The 26,881-nt window shown below is 49.3% G+C and overlaps 1 protein-coding gene across 4 annotated transcripts; it reads left to right on the top strand.

Moving 5' to 3' along the window:
- The first annotated feature begins 675 nt into the window (after positions 1 to 675).
- On the top strand, positions 676 to 26,286 carry CABP1 (calcium binding protein 1). 4 transcript variants are annotated; one of them, XM_085238589.1, is made up of 8 exons: positions 11,797 to 11,974; positions 12,918 to 13,166; positions 17,780 to 17,950; positions 21,439 to 21,469; positions 22,123 to 22,266; positions 23,485 to 23,594; positions 23,994 to 24,141; positions 25,665 to 26,286. In XM_085238589.1, exons 2-8 carry the CDS (start codon positions 13,122 to 13,124, stop codon positions 25,688 to 25,690), a joined length of 675 nt encoding a protein of 224 aa, XP_085094715.1. In that variant the 5' UTR covers positions 11,797 to 11,974; positions 12,918 to 13,121; the 3' UTR covers positions 25,691 to 26,286. The 4 variants fall into 4 exon arrangements, with proteins under 4 accessions (XP_085094713.1, XP_085094714.1, XP_085094715.1 ...); XM_085238587.1 differs by lacking the exons at positions 11,797 to 11,974; positions 12,918 to 13,166 and adding an exon at positions 676 to 1,425; XM_003211062.5 differs by lacking the exon at positions 11,797 to 11,974 and having other exon boundaries at positions 12,804 to 13,166.
- Positions 26,287 to 26,881: the final 595 nt, after the last annotated feature.

Raw genomic sequence — 26,881 nt, 5'->3', positions numbered from 1 at the left:
TAACCTGCTTTTTAGGTGCGAACCCCTTCGTTTGTACAGGCTTTCACGATGCGCCCTAGCGAAACCTCTGCGCTCGTTTCAACGGCTGGACAAAAACTTCCCGAGCGCGTTCTGTCGGGGGCGGCTATGAGGGCTCCGAATCCTCCCGGCCACGCCGAGACGAGCGCTGGCCGCTGCCCGGTGGCGCCGGCACCTCCCGCAGCCCCGCTCCGGCCGGCGGGGCTCCGGGCCCCCCTCCCTCCCCGCGCTTCCCGATGGCTGCGGGGCAGCGCCCGCGGGGCTCTCCTCCCGGTGCGGGGTGCCGCGCTCCTCCCCGGGGCGACGGGGGATCCTCCGGGGCCGGGCCTCCATCGCGCCCCGCGGGACGCCGCCTCCCCGCTCCCGGCCCGCGATGCCGCGGCGACGCTCCGGGGGCGGCGGCGGCTCCCAACCGCCACGCGCCGGGGGGCTGCGGCCCCGCGGCCCCCTCCCCGCCGGGCCCTTCCCGCCCGCCGCGCCGCGGGAGCGCCGCCCGCCTCCTCCCGCACCCCCTCAGCGGCTCCGCGGCGCCGCTTCGCGCCCGGCCCGAGCCGGCCCCGGCGGGGGGAGGCCCCGGCTCACCTGGCGGCGGCGCGGGGGGAGCCCCGGCGGGGCACGGTGCCCGCCAGCCCCCGCCGGAGCGCCCCTTCCGCGGCCTTTGTCTGCGCTGTCACATGGGCCGCGGTGCGGGATTTAAGCGGGGCTCCGCAGGACATGCCGTGAGCGGCGCGCCGCAGCCCTGCCCGCAGCGGCAGCGCTCCGCCCGGCCGGGGATGCGGCTCTAGCGGCCCCGCGATGAGCGGCTCCTCCATGGCGAAGAGCGAGTCCCGCACTTCGCTGCTGAAGGCGGCGGGGAGCGGGAGGGCGGCGGGCGCTCAGCCCCGACCCCAGCCCCGCGGCGGCCGTGCCCGGGACGGCAGAGGACGAGGCGGGCAGGCGGGCGGGGAGTCGAGCCGGGAGGCGCTCCCCGGGGAGCCCAGTGCCCGCAGGCCGCTCTGCCACCCGGGCGCCCGCGAGGACGGAGCGAGGGGCGCGGGGAAGCTGTCACATGGACGGGGGGAGAGCCAGCCGGAGCCCGCGGAAGGAGGTCCAAGGAGAGGAGGCAGCGGCAAGGAAGCGGCGCGGCCAGCCCGGCACCACCACCATCCCCCGCCGCACGGCAACCACGGTCACCCCCAGGACCAGCAGCAGCTCTCAGACAGGGATGGGGAGGAGGCGGAGGAGGACTTTTTCCTCAGTCACAGGCAGAGGTCCAGCAGAGAGTCCCTGAAGCTCTCAGAGGGCGCCTCGCCTCTGTCCAAATCCAGCAGCAAGTACTCCACCAAGTCCAGCGGCAGCGAGCGGTCGGTGGAAGCGGACCCCCTTTTCCACCAGCTGCACCCCATGCTCAGCTCGGTCTTCGGCCAGGTAAGGGGCGCGGAGCCCCCGTCGCCTCCGCCTTCTCCCCCTTCCTCTCTCCGTCCCTCCCTCCCCTCCGCGCCCCCGTCCCGCTGCCGGGCGCCGACCCCCGGGTTGCAGCCGCGCTGTAAATGCACTGCTTCCTGCCTCAGCGTCCCTGGAGCGGCTGGGGCGCTGCGGAGCGACCCCGGGAGAGCCCCGAGCTGCCCGCCGGGGTACCGCGCTCCGACCGCCGCGGGGCACGGCTGCGACCCGAGGGCGCTGTCGGTGGTGCTGGCGGGGAGCCGTGCTTTGCCAACCGCCGGGGGAAGAAGTTGCGGCTCTGCCTGGTGAGGGTGAGAGTCGGGGAAGCGATTTTTAAAAAAAATTTTTATTTCCTCAAAAAAAAGATATTTACTTATTAGATTCTATCTCTCTGGCTCCCCGCCTTGCTTTGCTGTATTTGTTTACATCTCCTTATGGTACATTTCTGTACAATCAGCATATGAATCATTTCTGATGGCAGAAGCTGTCAGGAGAAGGTAGTGGGGAGGATGACAAAAAAATCCTGACCCAATTCCGAAGCCTTCCCAATCACTATGTTAGGATGGAACAGATGCTTTCGGTGTTTGCGAGCGCTTTCGGTACAAAGCTGTCATTTTTAGCTGCTTCTGGTAGTGGATTTACCCGGCAGGGCTACTACCCTTTAAAAATGAAAAGGCAGAGGGAAACTGGCTTGAAATTTTCTTTTAGAGCTGTTTAGGGATGTTACCGGGAGATGTAATCTCCAGGAAGATTAATGTAACTGCAATCTCCCAGAAGCACAATTATAGGTACAAGCCAGCAGCCTGGGTGGCAGCTCTGGAAGTGATCGATTAAGCCAGAATTAGGATTTGTGGGTTTCCTTCTCGTTTTTGTGTGTTTTATTTTATTTATTTATTTATTTATTTATTTCAAAGTGGATTTGGGAGGCTTTTCAGAATGCCCTTTCAAATCAAGATTATGGAGAGAACAAGGAGAATTTTTATGATTTAAGGGAAGGACGTGACACACCTCTCCCTGTTCAGTCTGCTGTCAGGATGTGTTGTCTACTTCTGTTCATCTTGACTTCTCTAGAGAAATATCAAACCTCAGCTGTTTTTAGTAGCTCTGCATCCTCACTAACAGTCTGCTGCATATGAGAGTTACAATTGTGTTTACTCAGAATGAGACAGAGATGTACCAGAAATAGACGAACATTCTGTAGCAGCAATAAGAAGGGCCTTGTGAGTGCTGTGGTGCCCAGCTGGGTCACAGCAAATGATACTGTTTGAAAATCTGTGGGCTCAGAAATCCATGGGCTCAGTGCTGCCTCATAGTTCCGAGGAACATGAAGATGCATCTGAGAACAGGTTTGAAGTCTGAGGAGCTGTCTGTCCCCAGAGTGCCAGGAACACCGACAGCTCCGGGCTCCTCCCCACAGTCCTTACCTGAGCAGCACCTTTTTTCCTGCATTGCTGCTTGCATTCCAGTGCCAGGAGACACTTCCAAGCACCATAAACTTAGCAAAAATTAATTCTGGCCTCAAACAGTGCAACTTAGAGAAAAGAGACAGATTCTAGCTTTTGGTCTTCCGCTCACTACATAGCAACAGCACTGAGAAACAATCACCAACACCTTCATTTGTAGCATAATATTATTTATTCCCATTCCCCCCCTGTATTCATCTCTCACTTTCTTTGAAGTAACTGTGAGAAAGCAACCATCTAGCGGGGGATTTAGGAGTGGGATGCAGTAGGACTGTTCAGGGATTTGTGTATGGAAGCAGGGGAGCTGCAATATGGGATGTGCAAAGAGCTGTATACTGGAAGAGAGATGTGAAGATTTTTTTTGTAGCGGTATCGAATCCTCAGCTGAATAAAAGCTGTAGGATCAGAACTGGAAAATTCTCTCATGGAAATGAATGATGGAGATGTTGTTATTGTGAGTGGACAAATAACTGCTGCGCGTTGTGTAGAAGTGTGAGGGATATCTCAGGGCACAGAAGGACTCCCACCTGCAGGAGCCCTGGTTGGAGCCAGGGCTGAGCTGTGGTCACAGGCACAGAAGTGCCCCAGACTGCAGCATGAGGCTGCAGGTGCTGTAACAGCAGCCTGCTTCGTGCTGCAATTAGAAGAGAGCAAGAGCTCAGAAGACGATTCATTTAATCCAAAAACTTCTTTCCAGCCCACACAGCCCACTGTGCAACAGTTAAAACAGTAATTTTGCAGTACATGTAAGGAGGGAAGCACAGCGATGCGCGTCTGCAGCTGTGATCCAGCAGCACTGGCATGTCTTGTCCCAGCTCTACAGACGTGGAACACCATCCTTGTTCCAGCATGGTGCGGATGCAGGCACCACGGAGGTACAGTCAGATCTGCAGAAGACATTGCAGGGATGACTTCACAGAGGATGTCATTGCAGTAAGAGCAAAAAGGAGCAGTCTGGAACCACAGGATTTTGTCTGAGGGAGACAGATTTGTAACTGTGCAGGAAAAAGACAGAGTGAAGGCAGAAGTGCCCTGTTTACATAACTGGCACAGCAATATAGTGCACTGTGGGTGTGTATTCCAGGAGAATGCTAAGATACAGCCAGGATACAGGATGCGGTGCTATTTTATTAATTGGGCTCATGCGATATCGGTTGTAATATCATAGAACAGTCATACTCATTTAGGGCATCCCAGCGTTACACGAATTAACAAACATAGGGGCATGTGATGATGCATTAATATAAGCCAGGATGTCGTCTCAGCCTGATGAAACGTTCCCCCGCCGGCTCGGAGAGGCAGCAGCAGCAGCAAAGCTGTGGAGTTTGCAGCAGGTGAGCGTGCGGTGCCGCACAGCACCGAGCAGAGGAACGCAGCACTGACAGCACAGCAACGTGGTAATGTGATCCTGTGCAGAAGAGAGATGTGATACTGGTGCCATGCGGCAGGAGTTTGGCAGTGCACGGATGTGGTAACAGTGTGGTGTTGTAGCTTGACAGAAGAGTTTAGCGGTCTAATGAAGCAGTAATACAATATTCCAGATGGGAGCTGTTCTGTACGGCGGTGATCACTTTTGGCATGATATTAGCAAAGGGTTGTGCCAGCCTGACAGCACCATCCCATTGCAGCAGAAGGCAGCAAGGGAGGTGTTGTCACTGTGCTGCCCTTCTGATGGCACGGCCGTGAGTTAGCGCAGGGACATTGCCACCAAGTGACACAGCGACTGCGCGCCGTGTGAGTACAGGCTGGTTGTGCCTCACGTGTGGCAGCGGGACAGCAGCGGTGGCTCAGGCCAGCAGTGAGAGCTGGGCAGTGACTCAATGATGCGGCTGGTGGGAGATCCCTGTGATCATGCAGCAAAATGGGATAGTGGCACGAAAAGGAGTGTGGGGAGGGAGATAATTCCATTTTGGCCTGTGGCAGGAGGATGTCGGGGTCCAAGCAGTAAAGGAGAGTCATGTAGCAATAAGCATGCTGTCACTCCTGACACAGTCCTACAGAGCAGCCACAGGATGCGGTTTTGCAGCTCGGTATTTTGCAGATACCGAGTGGCAGCACAGCCCTAACAACAGGGAGCAGCAATACCTCATCTGCAGCCGTAGCAGTGAGGGGCAGCCCGGCTGCAGGACGGCGTTACTGATGTGACAGCAGCAGTGGGAGCAGCGCAGGGGCTGGGAGGGCAGTGCAGGGGCAGCAGGGACTGCGATGCAACAGTTCTGTGGCAGCACTCACAGGGCAGCACGACGCGGCAGCAGCACCTACAGTGCAGCTGTATTTTGGCACTTGGGCTCAATGGTGCAGGTACTGCGGCACAGGAATGCAGTGGTTCTGTGCTCTGTGCTCCTCCTGTGCCCCACAGTTGGCCTCGCCAGCACCTTTAAGAGAGCTTTTTTTGGCCCTTGCTATGCAATATTAACTTGCAAGCGATCCTGCCATGTGAGACCTGACTGGCTTCAGAGCTCTTTAGCTTTCACACCCTGTCTGCCTGTTAAATTTTTCAGTGAAGTGATTCTCCAACAGTTTTCTGTCAATTGCTTCTGGTAGCATGGGGATCAGAGGGGTCAAATAATGCCACGGGGAATCATTAAATATTTACGTACTTCTGCTGTTAGCACTGTGGCCAAAGGGGCTTTTGTATTTCTATTTGTACAGGCAGTTAAAAGCCACTCCTGTCTGCACCACTTCCCATTCCTCTTATGATGTCAGTGTCCAAAGTACCATTAAAGTAGGGAAGGTATCTTTGTGCATCTCTCAAATCATTTTTCTATTCTTGCCCTGCTTGATCTTCCTTTACTCATGCGCTTTAGTTAATTCTAACGGGTCCTAATGGACCTAGGAGCTAACCAGCATGATGGAAGTGGCCGCTTTGGGCCAGGACGTGTCCCCACACTGCGGGGGAAGCTGGAGCAAGGCACATTCTCTGAACCACATGGGAGTGGATCGGAAGAATGCACCTTGTCCAGCCTTGCTGGTTGACCTTGATCCCTCAAATGGCTCCAGCTTCATTTGATTCCAATGAGAGTTTTGCTGCATCAGGACCGAGCGTGGAACTCAGCCAGCAGAGAGCCCTGGGAGTCTCTTGCTGCTGAGGGGAGCGGCATTACTGTGATGGAAGCTTAACAGCTGCCCCCAGGTGTTAACAGCGAGGTGTGTGTTGTGTGCTGGGCCAGCACTGGGAAATATGGGATGAAGCATTCATTGTGGGATAGCAGAGGTGAAGGTGAAATGGTTTGCAGGTTCTTGTATGCTGTGCTACACCATATTGCATGGCAAGTGCAGCAGTGATGTGACAAGGCTCATGGCAAACTAAGGACAGCTACTCATAGCTGTTCATTTGTAATATTAAATCAGTGGAGTAATTTGGAATGATTTTTTTTTTTCCTGTGGTTCAAACTGATTGGCAACCTCAGCGATGCTGACCCGACTGTGTAATCTTTGCTTACTGATACTGAACTGGGGTGTGCAGGTTAGAAGTGACAAAATCCAGAAGAAACACCGCATTCCCTCCCCCTGCTTCCCTTCCTCTTTTTCAGGCATCTCTGAGAACTCAGAGACAACCCCAGACATGCCCTCAAGGTGCTCTGCCCCATCCTGCCATGCCCCATGTCACTGCTGTGCTCCCGCTGTTTGTGTGGGATGCACTCTGCCAGCCAGGCTCTTGCCTTTGGGAGCCCCTTCCCTGGTGCTGGGGTCCTGGGCCTGGCCATGCAGGTGTGCTGGAGCAGGATGGAGCCCAGTGGAGAATGGCACGTCCTGCTGAGCAGCAGGCAGCTGTTTGCAGTGCTCCGGGTGCCTGCATACATCTCGTACAGCTTCTGTGCTTCCTGCTCTGCATGTGCTGGCACAGCCCGTGTCTGTGCATGTAGGATGACATAAAGAGCCTTTGTATAAATGTCCTGTCTGTACCAACAGTCTGTCCGCATGCAGCTGCTGATAAATGTGTGCGACCACACAAGCACTCTGTGCATACATATGTTCCTGTGCTTAAAACCAACCAGAGCACGTGGACATCTCTGCCTGCTGATACCCACCATACCTGACAAGGTACGTCTCATGAGTTTTCCATAGTGATGGACACGGACACAGAAGAACACTGTTCTGTTTCAGCACATCCACTCAGCTCCCCACTTGCTCAACTTGGAGAGGAACTTATCACGTTTATTGCTTCTAAAAAGCTGGAGGGATGGGAGCCAGCCATGGGGAATCACTGAAGGGCAGTGCTGCCTGCTTGCAGTGGATCTGCCAGTAAACATTAATCTTTGTCAATGATTTACTTTTTAAACAAATGTATTTTAAAAGGATATGGAAAGACATCAAAATAAAACCAAGCTAAAGGAACATTCATTAAATATTAAATTCATGAAATATACAGCAGCATGAGCTCATGCACTGAAAGCACAGCCTTCTGGTTGGATTCAGCTTATCTTTTGAGAGAATAAAATCTTTCAATAATGAATTAGCCATCATTTAAATTAGTCCACTGTGCATTCCACCGATCTATAGTGTCTTGATTTTTGTTTGATGCAGTTTTGGGTTTGAACAAAGTGTCGGGAAAGAACTGCTTTAGATGGAGTGAATGGGCTGCAGGCTTGGCAGCTGTGTTAGCTGTGGCCCATTCTAGCGTTGCAGCTTCAGTAGCTGGTTTTCCCCAGTGAGTCCATGTGTGGTATAGTGGTATTGATTTCCAATAACAAGCAGCTATATGATATGCATCCAGTAAAAGATGCTTAGCCAACTTTGGGTTCCCTTTTTAATAATCCTCTGACATTCCTGTGACCTTAGAGAGCAACAGCAGTGCCCATGAACTTGAGTAATCCTCCAATTTCAGTCGAATGCCCCTCTTAGAAATATAGACTAACAGTGGTCATGCCTTCTATGGTCATGTTTCATTTTTTTTAGTAGTTCTCTGCACCAGCATAAGACCACAAGCTCAATACTATGTATAAATTAAGTCATTAACAATATTCTAATCTCTATTCTATCCATTCCTCCCTTAGAGTACTTTGCACCTTGCATCTTTGGAAAGAATATATAGCATTGCTTCATCCCACACAGATGAAATAAACTCTCTGCTCTTGGAAGGAAGCAGGCAACCATGTAACTTTGTGAGGCATCATGTCACAACAGTCGAAGGCAGGAAGCAGAAAACCGCCAACAGCCCCACTGTGCTCTGCTGAAATAACACAGAAGGATTTTAGGTGGTTTGTGACCAGCTGCATTTAAACCTAGCTGGAGGTCTTCTACTGGGATATGCAGTTTGATCCTTCCAAAGGTGCTGTCAGATCCTTGTTTAGAATAGAAGTGAGACAGACCTCTGTCTCTCACGTGTCCCTGCAGGTTTGGTTTGCAGTGTTTGGTTATTGATTGCCAGGGCTCTGCTCATCTGATAACCAACCACGCTTCCTGCAGCACCTCAGCGTGCCAGTCACATACTGACCACTCCTGTCCCCTTTTCCTTTGAAAGAGGTGAAGGATCCAGGGCACAATTAGCTGCTTCTGCAGCAGTCCCAGACAGAGAGTGATTCACAGTTCTCCTATTCTTGAGCAAAGGAAAGGGACCACATAAGGTTTGTTTTAAACCATCCTTGTACTGAATATACGTGGCAAACTGTTATAGCAACTTCTGGGCTGTCAAGCTTGTACTTGTCTTTTTGTAGCCCATTGAAAAGCAAAAAATAGCTGCAACACACTGTGCTCTGACCAGCACATCTTCTGTGCAGGGACTTGGAAGGTGGGTTAGTGCAAAATAGGTGCATCAGGTCTGCATGGAAGGTGGCAGGAGTTTGGCACACTCTCATCTCTTTTAATCTAATGTGGGACACAGCTAGCTAATTACAGACAAAGCTGGTCTCGACAGAAGCTGACAGTCCAGGGTTTGTTACCTTGAGAGGGATGGAAAACATTCTTGCTCTTTTTAATAACCCTTCTGTTGTTTGTGATTGAATATGATCCAATTGCTCTAATGGAGGAGAATATTATGCACAGCATGAGTCAGCAACGCTTTCCTTCTGGAACAGCTGACAGCAAAGAAAGTTCCCAAACTCTCTGCAGAAATATTCCTCCCCCCAGATGAGGATATGGGCTGCATCTGCCAATACCTGCTGGTGCTGCCTTTTGAGATGGACCTGTGCTTAAGGTTCATTCGAGGTTAGAAGTCAAATTCAGTATGCAGCAGAAGCACTTGGGAGCTTGATGCAGACAAAATGGAAGCCAGTCACAGAAGTTTGGAATTCCAGTGGCTAGGAGCTTTGAAGCAGCGTTTGTGGCAGCACTGGCAAGAGAAAGTTGTTGACACATCCAAATGCTATGGCACATTTGAGGTCATTCAATAAGCAAGGGTGGGTTGCTTCTTGTAAAATACAAGATCTATAACCATCGAGTGAATCTCCTCAGAGATCACCCCTTCCCACTTAGTGAGATTGCCCTTTGCAGTGTTTTTGTGTTGTGTCACAAGCAACAACCTGATCTACCATTCCAGCAAGTGAAAGTCATGTACTGAAACGAGTCTTCCTGTACAAATCTGTGCTTCCATTGGAAAGATTTGCCAAGCAAAGTTGCAGTCTGATGAGCAGTCCCAAGTTTTGAATTGATTTTTGTTCTTTGCTGTAGCAGTTAGGTATCTGCTATCACTGGATAAAGTCTCTGACAGCTACCAAGTGATAAACCATGGAGGGATCCAACATTTTGCTATGGAAAGAGTGTTTGTACCAGTGGGATCAGTCTGAAGTATAGCACTGCTGCTTTTTAAAGAATTCAAAGATACTAAACCACCCAGATCACTCCCTGTTCGGTGCCAAGACATCCATCCTCCTCCATGCTCTGTGCTAAGGTCAGTCAGCGTGCCAAACTCTTCTTGCTTGTAAGCTCACTTAGTGCCAAACTACATCCACAAAGATTTCTGCCCTTCTTGTGGTCTTCGGAGGAAAGAGAGGAATTCAGGCGCATAGACAAGTCGTGCATTTCACAAAGTTCCTACTAATTTTTAGAAAGTTCACAACAGGGACCCAGACCATAAAAGAACAGTGTGATTGCCACAAAGAACAGTGTGGGAAAGCCAGTATACATGCATGTGCAGCCCTCCCACACGCACCCTGACTACCCCAGATATAGGCATGCCCACAGATCAGCACCTACACACAAATGCTTTTGACACACTTATTCTCAGCATCCTGTTCTCTTACAGCAGCCTCAGTTGGAGGAAGGGAGAAAATATGTTCCTTCTAACCTAATCTTCTAATGACCTTTCTGCTAACCCCACTTTCCTGCATATCTCTAAGCTGCTGTGGTGGTGACGGGAACAAGATTCCAACGATTTTCCTCCAAAATCTCAGCAGGGTCAGTCTGTTAGATTGTGATGTGCTGCCCAGTTGTTCTTAAGAGATTCAGGGTAAATAAGAAGATAAGAAAATTGTTTACGATTATATCTCTCAGGCCCCTTGTGGCTCTGCCAGAGTTCTTGCAGAGTCAAAGGACTGTGAATATGTGATTCGATGTACATGGGCTCCCGTCACCTCTTCCCTTCCTGGACCACGAGCAACCTTCCAAGCCTGGTGGGTGATTTCTGTACCCTCTTTGCTTTGCATTTCCTATAACTGCCTGCAACTGCAGGGAAGAAAAGTAGGTGAGCAGGCAGCTGAAGTAATTTTCTGTTAGCTGGTACATAATGCTCCAGTACAAGCTAATACTTATGAGGTGACCATCTCAACTTTTGTTGAGAGGCACTTACTGTAAGACACGCTCAGTGTTTCTCTTTCATTGCTATCCCCAGCAATGTGGGGCTGCCGTGGATTCTCCTGGCTCCTTTGCTCCAAGAAGAAGAGGAAAGGGGCACTTCTCGATTGCAGGGCATTCCTGGCCTCTGCTGCCTGTCACAGGGAGATTCATTCTTGGCAGTGAGGCGATGCTCTCTTCTCTCTCTGGAATTGGAGTCATTTGTCTTGGGCAGGGGCTCAGGCGCCTTGCTTGCTGTGTGGCAGCTCCTGCTCGAGGGAGACACGCACTTCGTCAATAAACAAGGAGCCTGGAGAATGGTTCCAAGTGACAGAGGACATTATTATTGACTGGCACGTTGATTGAGGGTAGGTCAACCTTCTATTAGCTGCTTTAAGAGGGGAAAGAGAAAAGGAGCTGAAGACAGCAGCCCTGAGAGGAGCTGGGAGTTTCAGCATCCTCCTGCAGTGTCTCCTGCTGCAAGGGCCCAGGGCTGGCACAGCCCATGAGGAGTGACTGTGCATTTCCCTCGCGTCAGGGATCTTCCAGCCTTGACAAGAGGTGGCAGGGCCAGTTTGCTTTGCGGGAGGTGTGCTCTGATGTGCAGATTTCCAGATCAGAGCTTCCCCACCCCCTCTGTCCCTCTCTCTGCTTGCCCTGCACACAATGGGTGTCTTCCAGTCTGACTTTCAAGGGCCTGGGGGCCTTTGGGCACCTCCTCCCCAGTTGTGCAGTGAAGAATACCCTGAGGGAACCTGAAAAGAAGCTGTTCCTCTTCTTTCCCTCTTGGGAAGAGTGAGAGCAAGGAAGAGTGAGAGGCACTGTCCCACATTGCTGTGCACTTCTGGCTGTGACTGGAACTGGAGAAGCTGTTGGCTCTTGTCGTAGCTGCATTCCTAAACTAATTTCCTCACATGGAAGAAGCCTCTAAACTCTAAAATAACTGTTGGTGCACCTTACAGTCATACTTAATGCCACAGCACCATCAGGATGGAGGCAGAATTAAGCCCTGCTTTGTCATGACAGCGATAGCTCATCCTTCTCTGTCCTAGAGCCTTACAGCTGTTGGGAGAGTGAGTGGCTTCTGCACAAAGAAAGCACTGTTAAAGTGCTCAGTCCATGAGTTGGTCTTTGCAGAACCTTTTGTTTGGAACCATGCTTGCAAAGGAAGTTGTGACATTTTTCAGCTGAACATCTGAGCATCCAACAAGCCTGCTGCAGAGACAAGCGATAGGATCATTGCCAGCCTTCTTGAAGGAGGAAATTCTTCATGGCATTGCATGTGGAGCTGCGACCTCGGTGGCTTCATGGCTAAGGATGCATTCACTGTCCTGTTCAGGTCCTGTTGCCTGGGGGTGATGGTGAGTTTTTTCTTGAAATTTAAACCTCCTTTTGGACTGAATGCTCCAATGCTCAGCCTGAGAACAAAGGAAAAGGTATGGGGGACCCATCCCTTTTCTTTCAGAAAGGATTCTGTTGTCAAACAGGCGTAAAGCCCAGATTCAGAGCTAGTTCTAGGTTTAGGAGCCCCTTCTTTATCCCAGGAGTAAGGTGTTTGGAAATAGAATGGATGGATCTGATGTCCAAAATCTTTGCTTCACATCACCCGGCCTGGGGCCATTCAGATTTCTGGTTCAGGTGTGAGCTCATCTATGGTAGTGCAGGAAAACCTGCAGTTGCTTTCTACTTGCAGAAAGCTGGAAAAACTTTATTGTAAGACTGGTTCAAGATCTCTCCGTTGTGGTTAAAAATTACTGTCCTGGGGCTGAGAGCATTGGAGGGATCCTGGACTGCTGCCTCCCGGCTTGCTTCCACTGTGGCAGGAAAAGATTGAGGGACTTGTGGGTCTGCTAGTCTTTATAAGCTGAAACAGGTCCCACCCAGCTAAATGGTCCATTTCTGCTCCAAAACGAGCTCTGCACTCTGCTCCAAGCCCCTAAGTGGATTGCCTTCTGGCCAGCCTAGCTTTCTGGTGATTGAAAAGCGGAGAGGAGTCAGAAGGGGGGTGGGGAGGGTTGCGGTGTTCAGAGGCTGTGTGTACCCAAACTAGCTGGATTCGTTGAACTCATCACCGAAATCGCTTCTTGCAGTGCCTCTCTGTTTTAATTCTGCCTGAATCAGCCCTCTCCCATGAGTGAAACAATCTTGCCTGCAGATTGAGGGGGGTGGGAGGGATTTGAACATTAATCTGATGTAGATTATACATCCGCCTCCCTCTCTCCCCTTCTCACTCTCTCTCCCTCTCTCTCCCTCTTTCTGTCTGTTTCTCTCCCCTCCCTCTCCTTCCTGCTTCATCTCTTCAAGAAAGTGAACATAAAGTAAAAGCACGGAGAGAGAGAGGCAGAGAGAGAAAAAGCTCCCTGAAGAGGGAAGCCCCAGCAGCCAGTAGCTGTTTGGATTTGCCTTGCGCTGCCTTTCTTGCTTTGCTCCCAAGGAATACCTTTAATGGGATCATTTGCTTCAGTTCCTTTATAACCAAGTCCACCGGAAAGGCAGACTCAACATATTATGGGCAACTGTGTGAAGTCTCCACTGAGAAACCTCTCGAAAAAGGTATGTTCCCCGAATCAAAGTGCATTGTGCGTTTCCACCCCCACTTCTTGGGATGGGTGACGTCGTGGGCAGACGGGAAAGGGAGGTGGGAGAGACACAAGGATGTGTACAAAGGGTTCAGATCTCTGCAGGAATCTTTTCTGTAAGAGCTGCACGTGCAGGTGCAGCCACTAGAGCCTGGGATGCCACAACGTGAGCGTAAATCAGTGTGTGCACATGCATGCATGCAAGTAGGTGTGTGCCCCACTCCGTGGGTGTGTAGGCGACCACCTTTGTGCGTGCAGGTTTGTTCCTGTTGATGTGCACAACACACTGACGTGCACTGTCAGTGCATCTTAATGTACGTGTATACCTGTGAGTTTGTGTACGTGTGCACATGTGCTTCAACCACGAGGTGTCTGCATGTGTCTGGTTGTGTGTGTCGTTTCTCCTGGGAACACACATTCGTGGACATGTGAATGGGTGTGTGTTCATATGTATTCCTGTTGGTACTTAAAATAAGCACAATTAATGAGCATATCTGTATGTGTGTGTGTGTCCTTTATGTCTCTACATACTCAGAGGTTTGTGAGCAGGTGGCAGTGTTTGTTGTGTGTGTGCACGTGGGGAAGGTGTGTGACACACCTGTCCCTGCTTGTATGGCTGTGTGTGCCTCTGTCTCATAGTGCATGTCCTCACAGAAGTCTGCCTGTAGGCAGGCACATGTTTTTATGTGTATCCATCCTTCCATACGCACATATTGCTGGTATGCATTTGGGTACAGAAGCACGCTTTTCTGCAATCTGTCCATGCCTTAGAGGTATGGACAGAGGCATTAGCTGCGTGTTCATGCGTTGTGTCACAGTCAGTATGGCCTGTGTGTGTGCTGCACTTCATATGCAAGCTGCCACACGTGCCTGTTAGGCTCAAGTCCACGAACTGCTCTGTGCTGAGGTTTTAAAATGATCCCAAGATGAATTAGATTCAGGAATTATTCTGCTCGTAGGGACCAGACTGCAGTGAGAACAATTTGTCCTAGTGGTAGTTCTTGTCTGACTGCAGAAGGTGTTGCAACACCGTGTACCTGTCAGCCACACAGCTCTTGCTTGGCATTGCTGAAAATCCAATAGCTCAGCGAAAAGCTGGTTGATTCACTCCTCATGAAGTTAGGCTAAGCATCTGAAATATTTAAATGAAGAGCTACATCTACAGAGACCTTGCTGGCAGCAAATGCCACTGCCATCGGGATGCTGCATGCAGGAGACCTTGCAGTGAGCAGAGCACTTCTCTGCTAGGGAGGGCTAAGTTGTGCCTCTTCTGTGTGGGAGCACGGTTTACTTGTTAGCAGCTGTAAACAAGGTCAGTAATGGCATAGCTGAGGCACGAAGGGCACAGCTGGGATACATGAGGAGGGAGTTCATCATCGAGCAGTTTGATGATGCCAAGACCAGTCCCTGGGTCAGGGTGACCTTCAGGAAGAGGCAGTAGGTGAGGCTTATCCAAATGTGCATCTGAAAGAAGAGCAGTTTGGCTGTTCCTAGGTTGCCTCCGACTTGCAATGAAAGGAGCTGGCTGCAGCTGTGCTCAACATGATCAAGGAAATTGCAATTAAAGTCTGAAGTGTGGCCGGGCTTCTTGAATCAAAATAGACTGAATAAACTCTGTGTGATCAGTCTTTTAGGTAATTTATGCTTTCATTCCTAAAAGCTGCTTCAAATACTGCACTTTAGAAGTGCTATTGAGAAGGCCTGAGAAGGCAGGACTAAAGAGAGGAAGTTAGGAAGCTGAGTTAGAGAATTCTCAGACTTCAGCCCAGCCTCAGGAACTAATCCTGAGATATCCTGGGGGCTGTGCTGTCCTCTAGGCTGTAACACACGTGGTTATAGTGGATACTTGGTAGGTCACTCATGCTGTACATCTTCATTTGGCTTTTTTGTGATCCTTGTCTTTTTTTCTCAGATTTTACCTGGGACAAACTCAGAGGAAACACAGTGAGGAAGATGAGGAGCTGGGCCCTGGGTGGTACAAAGTTATATTGGGAAGAAGTAATCGTTCTCTGCCTGCCACTCTCCTATGTCCTCACCCCACTCCTGTCTCCCTAAAGCTCCTTTGAATGTGAATGTCCTGGGACCACAGCACTACTTTGCTGTTAAGCCTGAACTACCAGGCACAGCTTTCTTATTGCTCTGATCTTCACCATGTGCTCCTGCCTCAGCGGGTGGAAACAGAGTTAAGATGATTAGGAGAATGGCTTAGGAATCTGAAGGCCTTTTGCTCATAATATCCATTCCTGAGGGAAAGCTGTTGGAGGGACATTACCTGCTCATGCTTTTCTTGCACTTCACTGAAATGGTAACGAGGGACTGTAGATGATGTGTGTGCGAAAGCTGAACTTGGGTAACAGGATTTATTCTCTTCAATATGTGACTTCAACCAGAAAGCTGGCGACTCTTTCCAGGCGCTGGCTGGCCTGGTCAGGGACTCATCCTTGTCTGTTTGGTGATGATGTTCAGGCTTCTGTCTCCCAGTGCTGGCAGGCAGCAGGCTTGCTTTCCCCAGGGACTCTGCTGGCCAGCCTGGTGCCTTTCTACCCTCAGTGGTGATGAAGAGGCACCTCTGGACCTGGTGCTCAGCAAAGACCCTCTGGCATGCAGACCCTGTCCTTTCCTTGTGTTTTCCTTGTTGTGCATGTTGCCTTCCCCCTCTAACAGGCAGCTGACATTGCTTTGCTCCCCTATCACAGCTTTCCTCCTGGCTCTGCCTGGATAAAGGAGGAGTGTGGTAGAGGGAATGCTTTCAGGAGAAACCTGGGAGGCTGCTAGGCAGAGGGAATCCTGCCTGGAGCTGCCAGGCAGGGCAGGAGCCCCTGCAGGTGTCTCACTAAGAGACCTGGCGCTGGGTGTCTGGCCAGCTCTTCACTGCTCCTGGCAACTGCTTCACCAAACTGGCAATATTTACACACACAGGAAAATAATGGGATGATCATCCTTCAGTACTGCCGAGTGAATTGGCAGGAAGCTCAATTAACTGGAAGGGTCAGAAAACAAGGATTAGGTGCAGGCTATGGGTCCTTTGGTCTTTCATCTATCTTCACTGGAATGAAATGCAGAACTGATGTGGGCTATTTTAAGTGAGCCGTATTATTTGCAATACTAAACTGAAAAAATATGCCAAGAATAAAAGCTGGTAATTTTTGAAATGACATTGTGCTGATGTCACGAAGCTATGCAGCTCAACACAGATGCCATGATATTTAGCTGAGCTGGTAATATGCCAGTTGTGGATGGATGCTCATCTTTTAGGTTTTTAAGGACAAATGTCCTATGTGTCACACTTAATTGGAGACAGATTTTTACCTTTTCCATGACTGCAATGAAAATGCTTTTCTGCTTGATGATTTTCTTTCTTCGCAGCTTGCTTTTGTTTTGATGCTTAATATTCACATGACATTATACATGAGCAGATTGGTGTAAGACCATAAAAATGCAAACAACGAGCCATGTGTGCGAGGCAATAGCACACGGTAGACACAGCAAGTAGATACAATGGGTTTGGATAAGTATGAAAAAGGTGTGTGTGTGTGTGTGTGTGTGTGTGTGTGTGTGTGTGATGCTTTAGCCTGAAAAAGCACCTCAGGCTTTAAGGAAAGGGTTAATGGAGGAGACAGTGACAATTGACAGCATCTCTGATCACCCCTGGGAACACTGGCTGTAAAAGTAGTCATTCCTGAAGAGGAATCTGATGTATGATTAATGTTTATTCTATAAAACCAAGGGTCCTGTGGGTTGTGCTGGCTTTTTATAGCTGCATGGGAATATCAGGATGTTTTTTGCAGAGCCAGGGAAATGCATTTCTATAAAAGGAAAGCAGTGCCTCCTTATAAAATCCAGTGCTGGATTCTGTTCTGGAGCCCTAGCTTAGCAGGACGTGCACTTACAAAAATGTGCAAATGCAAACAGACAAAATTGTTGTGCTTGTGACTGCTCTCCACTTGGAAACATAAGCAGTGAGAAGAGGTCAGTGCAGTAACTGCCTGAAACCTCGAGGATATAACTAATTAGCACTGGAACAAGGAGTGTGAGCCCGCTGCTGGCAGAGCCACCTGATGCCCTAAAAGGCCTTTTGATAAAACTACATCGTGCGTGATGCTGGCTGATGAAACGTAAAGCGGAGCCAGAGTGTCTGGGGAGGCCCTGCCTCGCCTCCTGGGGAGGCCTTGGCCAACACAGCTCTGCCAGCAGCTCTGCCCAGGGCATGCGTCCCGTTGTGCCGGGCTGTGCTTGGCCTTCGCAGCTCACTTGAGGAATCATTAACTCTGGAGCCGGCAGTGGGAGCTCAGCCCTTTGGGCTCTCTCTGGGTAGATGTGAGAGTTGAGAGTTTGATGTCGTTTCAAAGCGAAATTCTCTCGGTTGGCTGTACTTCTATCAGCTTTTGAAAGCGAACTGCTGGACTTACTGCTTCTATGCAGCCCATAATAGATCAGTGGGGGGGACGCAGCGTGGACCAGATGAAGGAAATTTAGCAATAATGGCTCTGCGAGGCGGTTCAGTAAATCTTCAGAGGAAAGGCTGGGTGAGACAGGGAGGTAACATCCTCTGTTGTGTTGTTTGCTTGCTGCTGGTTGGCTGGGAAGATCCGCCATGAGGAGAAGACGTGCTATAAGGCTGTCAAGACGAGCGAAGAGGGGCCGTCGGAGTACCAGGGTCCGCTCATGGTGCTGGCCCAGAACTGCGCCGTCATGCACAACCTGCTGGGGCCAGCATGCATCTTCCTGAGGAAGGGCTTCGCAGAAAACAGGCAGCCTGTACGTAAGTTACACCCTGCCGGGCGAGACACGCACTAAGCCACGTGGACCTGAGCCAGGGATGCGGGGCTGCCCATGTGCTCCGTGTGCGTGGAGCTCTGTAACCCCCGGCCCTGGGCCTCGAGCATCCCGGCTCCAGCTCCAGCAAATGCAATCACAAGCAAATGTCTAACCTGAAGGATGTGCAAAGATATCCCTGTGCCTGAACACCAAGTCAGGGGGATTCTAAAAGCGCAGCTGTGAAAAATAGATCAAAGCCTAAACTCAAGCAGATGAAGTTCCATGGATTTAGGAGAAGAATTTAGGACCTCGGGTCTTGCACAATCAGATGGACTCCAGGGGAGTCCGGTATTCAAAGCTGTTGTTCCAGCAGGACGTCCACCTCACATTCCCGGAGGCTCAGATTAGCATTTAGGGCTAAATAGTTGCTTTCATGCAAATCAGGGCATCCATATTGGGAACAAGCTGTCCCACAGAGATGCCCGTATTTGTTACTGTTGCTGTCAGCTCACAGCAAGCATGCTAATACAAGCAGAAACGAGCATGCATCTGCCTCCTTGCAGAAGCCCAAATGTAGTCTCTCATACACTCTTATACGCAGCCTGACACTGCAGCATTCCCAGCCAAAGAAACCAAAGAACATCAGTCTGTCCTCATGTTGGTAAATAGTGCCAGACGGCCAAATGCTATTGCCAGTACATACAGATAGATAACAAAAACACATCTATCCGCTCAGTCACACCTATTTGTGACTGCGTTCATGTGCATCTGCGCATAAACAATGAAAAAATATATTTGTATATAAATTCAAATGTAGACATGTGGACATGTTAAAAATACAGGGACATGCACCTCGATATCATATCTTTTCAAGAAGTGATGTGTGTTTTTGCACATAAAGTTCGATTCTGACAACAATGTATTTAAAGACATGCACAAAGAAGCCTGATGCGTGAGGATGTGCAATGTTACATACCAACCCAGTGCATTTCATATTCTTCTGATAAAACAAAACTCACCCCAGTTACCCGACAGGGCTTTCTTGCCCCTCTAGGAAATGCTTTACATGGTTCTGCACTGACACAGTTATGTACAGCTGGAGGAGACATCTAGATCTTTATTTCCAAAACCTCATTTTCAACCGACATCCCAAAAAAGAACTGCAGTCAGTCATTATTGATCAAAGGGATTTTGTTCTTAATCTTCAACCACTAAGTGATCACATTCCTTAAGTCAGTTCATTAAAACACGAGGTGTGACAGTGTGACACCAGCACACGGACTGGCAGTGGCACGGACAGAGCTCCCACTGTAGGAAACGGGCCCAGCTCCTCGCAGAAGGCTCAGGCTGACAGGTAGCCATGCTCAGCCCTGCAAACTCAGCGTACCCTAAGATATTTCCAAAATAGGATTAGCAATGTCTCTGCCCTGTTGTAGAATAAATGCATCTGATAAACAGCTTTATTTTTACTGACTCTCTAGACCAACTGGATTTACTGTGCATGGAACAGAAATAAATGAGAGTAAGACCATTATGTAAAATGGACTTTCTGAGGGTCACCTCTGCTCATGTCTAGATCTAAACTCTGAACAGTTGTATTCCTCTTTCCATATGTTCTCCAAAAGCATTAGAGTGATTCAGCCCATTTCTTCTCGAGCTATTTTCCTCCTTTATCTTTTTTTTTTTTTTTTCAAATTCTTTTTTCAAATTTAAACCAGAAAACCTCTCCGTGACGTTAGTTACCACTTGAGTCACATTTTTGGAGGGACGCAAGCCCTCCTCCTCCTTTTGCATTCGCAGCCTGTGGCTCTGATGATAGAATCTGCATGTGCAAAGATATGCTTGGAGCCCTGCAAACGCGAATGCCTCGGTGCGTGGAATTAGAGCTGAAGCCCTCATTTCTGACACGTGTTGGTCATGTTGCTTGCAACGTGGTGAGTGGGAGGAGGACGGGCTTGTGATGACTGCGCTGGAGGAAGGCCTGGGCCCGTCCTCAGGCACTCTCACAAGACAGCAGTTCTGCGGCTGTCGGTACCACGGTGGCAACCACAGCCCTGCAGCTGCTGCTGCAGCACCCCGGGGAGCAACGTGTGTGAGCTCTTTGCAGTGAGGTGCACGCGGTGTCGGTGCTGCCCACAGCGGTTCTCATCTGCTGCTTTATCTGAGGCAGGAGGGCAATAAAGCCTCCTGCATCCGGTACGTGGGGGGGTTGGACTGCTTTATTGCTTGGTGTTAATGAAAGCAGAACAAATGGGATGACATGTTTGAAAATACCAGGTCTGTGAAGGATGAAGCTGCAGAGCCAGCATGCTCTGACTGCTCCATCCAGCGCAGAGATGCCTCTGGGAAGGTTATGAGTGGCAAGCTGGTCACTGCTCTGGCACAGCCCCTTTTGCATAGACGTAAACCAGCGTGTGTCCTAGTTTGCTGTGCACTCTGAGCAGCCGCCATTAGTTTCCAGAGGAGCCTGTGGTTACATAGCAAAGGATCATCCTTCTCAAACTGTTCAAGGGCACTGTCTCCGGGGACGTGTGGTGAGACTGCAGGACACCTGGAAGGCAAGGAGAAACTCCTCATGGCTGAGGGGAAAAGCCGAGAGTCAGACGACAAAAGAGATTGCTTTTCTGTGTTTCCAAATTCTCTGATGTTTTGGATTTGCCTGGGAGCCATGAGAGGAATTAGAAAGGGCATTTAAACCAGAAAGCAGTGCATTTCCATGCTCGTCTTTTCTTCTTGATGCAGTGTTGGAATTTTCTTATGCTTTTTTATATCCTCCCCCTTCTTCCAAGAAATTCAAATTGGATGTTGCAGTGTTTCCTGAACATGGTGAATCCTTGTCCTGTTTTGTTTGTAGATGACCTTGAGGATGTATATGTTGTGTGTCTGCCTTCTTGCCTGGTTCCAAAGTGCTTGTGTGAGGCTGGGGGGAAGGGGAGAGCTCCTGTCTTCCTGGGGTGACTGACTGTAGGAGATGGCATGGGGGCATTGGCTGGAGGATTGCTCCTGGCTGTCCTTGTCCCACTAGCAGGACAGGGATCAGGCAGGGATCCAAGCAGACAGTGCTGTAGCTTCTGGTGGCAGGAGCATCTTCCAGTTATTTTGATCCAGCTATTTCAACGGGAGCTGCAGTAGGTAGGAAATACAATCAGAGCTCTAGAGCAGCTGCTCCAGGACTTGTGCTGGGGAATGACGCAAGGAGCCCTGTGATACTCACAGCACTGTCAGGTGGGGATGCCACATGCAGGGCTTATGCTGGCCCAGGTTTCTTCTGCTTGGGGGAATATCCTTCATGGCCCTGTCCAGCAGATGGGATGGAGAGGGGCTGTCACAAAAAAGCTAGGTAGATGGTATTAAACATGTCATCACCTTCTTGTTTCTTCTCTTGCTTTCTGGCTTGTCCCCAAAACTGTTTGCCCCAACAAGTGCTGTTTTGAAATTTTGTCTGTGGCAAGCAAATGACTTAAATGTAGTGTGTTCTGTTTTTGCAGGATAGAGAACTGCGTCCAGAAGAAATTGAAGGTAAAACTTGTCGCTCCTTCTGTGTCACCTTTCTCTCTGTCTGGTAAAAACATGCTGGCTGGCCGTTCCACGTTGGCCCCCAGGGGGTAAAATAATTTGGGCAAATTGCTGGAATAATTCCTGGAGAGCCTGGCAAAATAAATAATATGTAAAACTGCAACAGTGCTGACTATAAAGGAATTTACAGGTAATGCAGCGTGAGGAGGATAAATGAGGTAAAGGGAGATGGGCTGTCAGAGAACTGCTGTACACCCGGCTCCCACAGGAAGTATTGCAGAGCATGACAAAGTGGTTTGGCTTTAAGGAAGATCATCCTTGCAGTCAGGACTATAGAATATAGTGCATGGGTGAAAGATGGAAAAACTTACTACTTCCAGTTTCTTTTGGGAGTGCAGTTTAAGAGAGATCAGTCCGTGATAATTCAAGGCCTCTGCAGTCAAAGCATGCTTTCTTGTAATGAACGGGTCAGCAATGTTGCTAATAGAAGAGTTTAACATTACTCCAGTCACTGCTTCTTCATAGGGATATATGCTAGGAAAGTATGTATCTTGGAGAGTCAGGCCTCATAAAGTGCTGCTTCTAGGGAAGTTTCTTGGAAAAAGTATTTCAGGCTGTCACTGACAATATCATTCTTTTTGGATCCACTCCTGCAGAATTAAGAGAAGCCTTTAAGGAGTTTGATAAAGACAAGGATGGGTTTATTAACTGCAGGGACCTGGGGAACTGCATGCGAACAATGGGCTACATGCCTACTGAAATGGAGCTCATAGAACTCTCCCAGCAGATCAACATGAACTGTGAGTAATATCCACCCATCTGTACCTTCCTGTGGCTGCTGTGCCCTGTATCACTGCTTTGGGCTGCTTCAGTCTCTTGTTTCCATTCTTTTTTTTTTTTTTTTTGTCTCTTTTTCTTTCCCTCCCTTTTTTCATTCTCGTGTTTTGCTCCCTACCATTTCTCTGTTCAGTTGTGGTCCCAAGCACTTGATGTGCTGGTTTTTTTTGGTTTACTAAAAGAATGGACTGTTTGGACTGTGTTTTGTGTGAGCAACATAAGGAATAGCTGTCCACCATGCTTAAATCTTTCAGCTGCCCTTGATTTGGACAGTCAGACATTAGTGTGCACATTATGGATGTCATCACACTGAAGCTGGTGTTCAGATGGCATCATACTAAAGAAGGAGATGGGGAAGATGGAGATGCTTTGGTCAGAATGGGTGGTGGATGGGCTGTTCTGTCTGCTCTGGGTGTTTGTGCATTGGCAGTATGCCTGCAGATGGTCTGTGAGCTGTGCTGATGGAGTCGAGGCAAAATGTTGCAGATCTGTCTGATGCACTGTGATTGTTTATGCCCTTTGTCTTACACCACTGGTTTTTGTCACCACTTGTCTGCAGCAGTGTAGGATGTTACCCTTACCCAGGTGGGAAAATGAATATTCTGTGCATGTTATTTTTGACATAGACCTGTGTAGAAAAGAGAAGGGACCAGAAGTAGTTGTAACATATACGACCGTTCACACATAAAGAACAGCTGATAGCTATAGCACTCAAGTGGTTAGGAACTGGAGAGTGTTACTGCCAGCTTTCAGATAGAGGACAGACAAGAAAAAGGATAAATATGATGAATAAACAGTTGGACATCAGCCACAGCTGCATGCCTGGGCCATGCAGGAACATCATGCTGTGCCATTGCCGTACCCATTGGCACGGGTACAGCAGAGGGTTGCTATAAGCTGTAGTAGGATCAAGCCTTTAATTCTTGGTACATGATGCCATAAGGATGTGACAGTCTGTGGCAGCATAGGATGAAGTAGCTTGGGCTCATTCTACCTATCCTACAATCCAGGAAATACAAGACACTGTAAAAGTACCTGTGCTTTTCTTTCCACTGTCCTGCACTTTCCGTGCTTTGCTGCTGGGAGAACCAAGCCCTCTGGGGCATGCTGAAGTGCAAAGGGACTGCTCAGCTTGGCTAACAAATTGAGTTCTTACACACAATCTTTTATCTTATCCCAAGTGGGCGGCCATGTGGATTTTGAAGATTTCGTTGAGCTGATGGGACCAAAGCTGCTGGCAGAAACTGCAGACATGATTGGTGTAAAAGAGCTCCGTGATGCCTTCAGAGAGGTGAGTGCTTCTTATCGTGTGGCAGGGTGACAGGAGACAGGAAAGAGAGAAGATCTAGAGGGAAGAAAAGAGGAGGAGAGAGCAGCAGAGTGGAATACTGAGAAAAAGCCAACCAGGCATGAAACAAGGGAAGAGCAGAGAAAAACACTCAGATAAGGGATCTCTTGAGGAAAGGAAGAGGAAAGCTGGTGCAGACACGGTAGTGGTGAGAGGTTTTTGAGGAGAAAAGGCAGACTGAATCCAGACCAAAGGGAATGTGAAGGAGGAAAAAGAGGGACACAAAAGGCATGCAGAAAAAATAGGGCACTCAAGAGCAGGGCAGTACGAAGTCCAACCCAATGCAAGATCCATTTCCCTTAACTGTATTTCCCCTGCTGGTATTTTTTCATGTACTTACAGTTTGACACTAATGGTGATGGGGAGATCAGCACCAGTGAGCTGCGAGAAGCCATGAAGAAGCTTCTAGGGCAGCAGGTGGGTCATCGGGATATTGAAGAGATCATCCGGGACGTGGATCTGAATGGAGACGGGCGTGTTGACTTTGAAGGTGAGAAGGGATGAATGCTCCCTGTCCATCTGCTATCGTGTGAGTCAGAGTTTCAGCTTGGAGGTGGAAGCAGAAAGGAAGATCTGCATGCTCTGAGTCCAGATATCTGAAGTACAGAGCAAAAAAAAGAAATAATTCCTTAGCTGAGTATTTGTTTGTGTATCCTTCTTGTGCTGCATCACTATTTCAATCAGGTCTCCGCTGTTCTAGCATAGCAAGAGATATGTCCTGTCACAGAGAAAGAGCTTCTGCTGCTCGTATGCAGTGCCAGACTTCATTTTAGGGGGCATTTTCTTTCCATTCAATCTATTGCAAGAGCTGTGAGGAGGCTGGTGTAGGTTTGGAGATTGCATTGCACCCTTCATTTCCTCTGGCTCACCTTACCATCTGGGTTTATAGAGATTTTGTTTCTGTACCTTTATCCCAGAAGTTGGTCACATGCTAGTTGTGTCAGTAACACTGTTGATATCTGATCTAGAGGGGTCACGTTTAATCCTAGAGAGAATTCATTTCTTCTCCCACTTCCCATGCCTGTAGGAGTTGGAAAGAGTAAGATTGGTTATGGTACTATCCTGGCCATTAGGCATGGCAGGAGTAATGTTAATAGAGCTCAGGGTTCCTGGTAAGGAAAGCAGTTGCTATCATCAGACAATTAAGCATATGTAAGAGTTGGAAGGCACAAGAACATGGCAGGCTGCTTGTTTTCCTAATGCAGTCGTTCTAATGCACTGATTACCTGACAGTAGCTCTCCTTGTTCCCCGCAGCTAAATTATGTTAGACAGTTAAAATACATGAAATACTAGTATCATTTTCTCAGTGAGTTACTGCTTTAGTTGTCAAAGGACAGCTCCATCAACAGAAAAAGAGAAGCCAAGGCGGTAATTTCCACTGCCCTCCTCTTTGTGGTTATTAATTTCCGGTCAGTTCAAGTGTAGTATGAAAACACATTTATATTTGATGGCATCTGCACTCGATTTTAACTCTTGTAATTGACTTCACAAGCTGCAGGGTGGTGAAGAAATAGATCCAGGATATCCTTCCAGTTAATCTGTATCTTCAAAAACAAGTAATCCATCAAAGCAAACTTTTCTCTACAAATAAATACTGGTACCTACCAAAACATTAGTGCTCTCCAGCACTGGGGCTCCTGCAAGTGGCAGGCTTGCTAAGGACTTGTACTGTCATCCCAAGGCTACAAACCAGCCTGCTCTGAAATTACAGTGAAAGGAGGTAACATTTGCAATAATTTGTTCCAGGGAGTTGCTTGTGCAAACAAGGCTGTGCTCTGGGAAGGATCAGAGGAAATGAACTGCCCTGCTAAGGGGATCATATTACCTTACCTAACACAAGGATTAAAGCCTGTTTTGTGTGAGCTCCTCAGGGCCACTCATGGTATGGCACTAACCTACTGGCAGCGTGTGGAGCCCCAGTGTCACCCTGGCTGTGTATCTCCATGAAATGAGAGCTGGGTTGGACTAGGGATGTTTTCTGCTTCAGGGCTGTCTTTTCTTGTTGGTTGCAGAGTTTGTTCGCATGATGTCCCGTTGAAGATTATTCTCAGCTAAAGAAAAATCAGCACCTTAGAGAGGGCAGAAGAGGACCTAGATGGAGCATCTAGCCCCGATGTTCCCACAAGAAGGTTTATCGGCTGGCTGCAAATGGGACATTGCAAGATGACCTGCTGCTCCTCCCTCACGGTGGTCCCCATGCCCCTCCACCCTTTCACACTGTGAAAGACTTACAACTTCCTACAACTGGAACCATTCCTTTGAGATGATTGCAGGAAACTGCAGAGCCAGGACTTGCCATGATGCTTTCATGGGTTATTTGCAACTTTAGACTTCTCCTCCCCAGCTTTATTCTCCCACCAGCTGCTGCAAAGCAAGAGCAGGAGACATCCTCTTGGCTTGGTGGATGAGAGCAAAGCCATTGGAACTGGTGGCAGCCTCAGGGCGTGCTCTGCACTTCTTGGTTTCCCTTGGTGAACCCTGTCTGTGTTTGCTGTCTATGTGTGTGTGTCTATCTGTGTGAGTTATTTATGCTTCCTCAGCACAAATTTGCATCTCCCGTGGTTATGTTTACCAAAAGTAAATTCAAATACATGTCTTGTGGGGGGAAAGCGATAAATATGCACGCTGAAATGATGTGAGCGTGGATGTCCATGTGAGAGACGGTGGTGGGGCTGGGTGGGAAGGGCTGTGGCAGATACACACCCTGGCATCTGCACCAGGATTCAGGTCCAGTCCTGGCTGTGGGACAGGGAGACCTTGCCAGCCACAAAGCCTGAAGCCAGGCTCTGCCCTCCCTGCTGCTGGCCCCACCTCTCCACCCCACTTGCAATGGGGCAAGTGAGAGCTCCTGCAGCCCCGGAGTGAGGAGCAATGGGAGGAATTGGCACCAGGTGAGGCAGCAGTATCTACCCTCCCATTTTTGGACCATTTCAAAGCTGACTGTCAACGTATGCACAGTGAAGGACTGTGCTGTGGGGCTGTTGTAACTGTAGGTGCTGAGGATTGGCCAGGAGCCCCGTGGACTCCTTGTGCGGTGGGGCCCCATTCTCCAGCTTGATCACACTTGCGAATCCTGCATTTCTGCAGCAGTGACCATGGCAGCAGCTTCCACACCCTGCCTGCTGCTTCCAGACACACCAGTCCTTGTCCTCCTCCTTTCCCCAAGCTGCTCACAACCTCCTGCTCCCTTTTCCTACCCCGCAGGACCTGCAGTTATCCCTTTTCTCTG

The sequence above is a fragment of the Meleagris gallopavo genome, chromosome 17 (assembly GCF_905368555.1).
Source record: "Meleagris gallopavo chromosome 17, MGAL_WU_HG_1.1, whole genome shotgun sequence".
Classification (NCBI taxonomy): Eukaryota; Metazoa; Chordata; class Aves; order Galliformes; family Phasianidae; genus Meleagris; species Meleagris gallopavo.
This window is presented reverse-complemented; position numbering and strand designations above follow the sequence as displayed.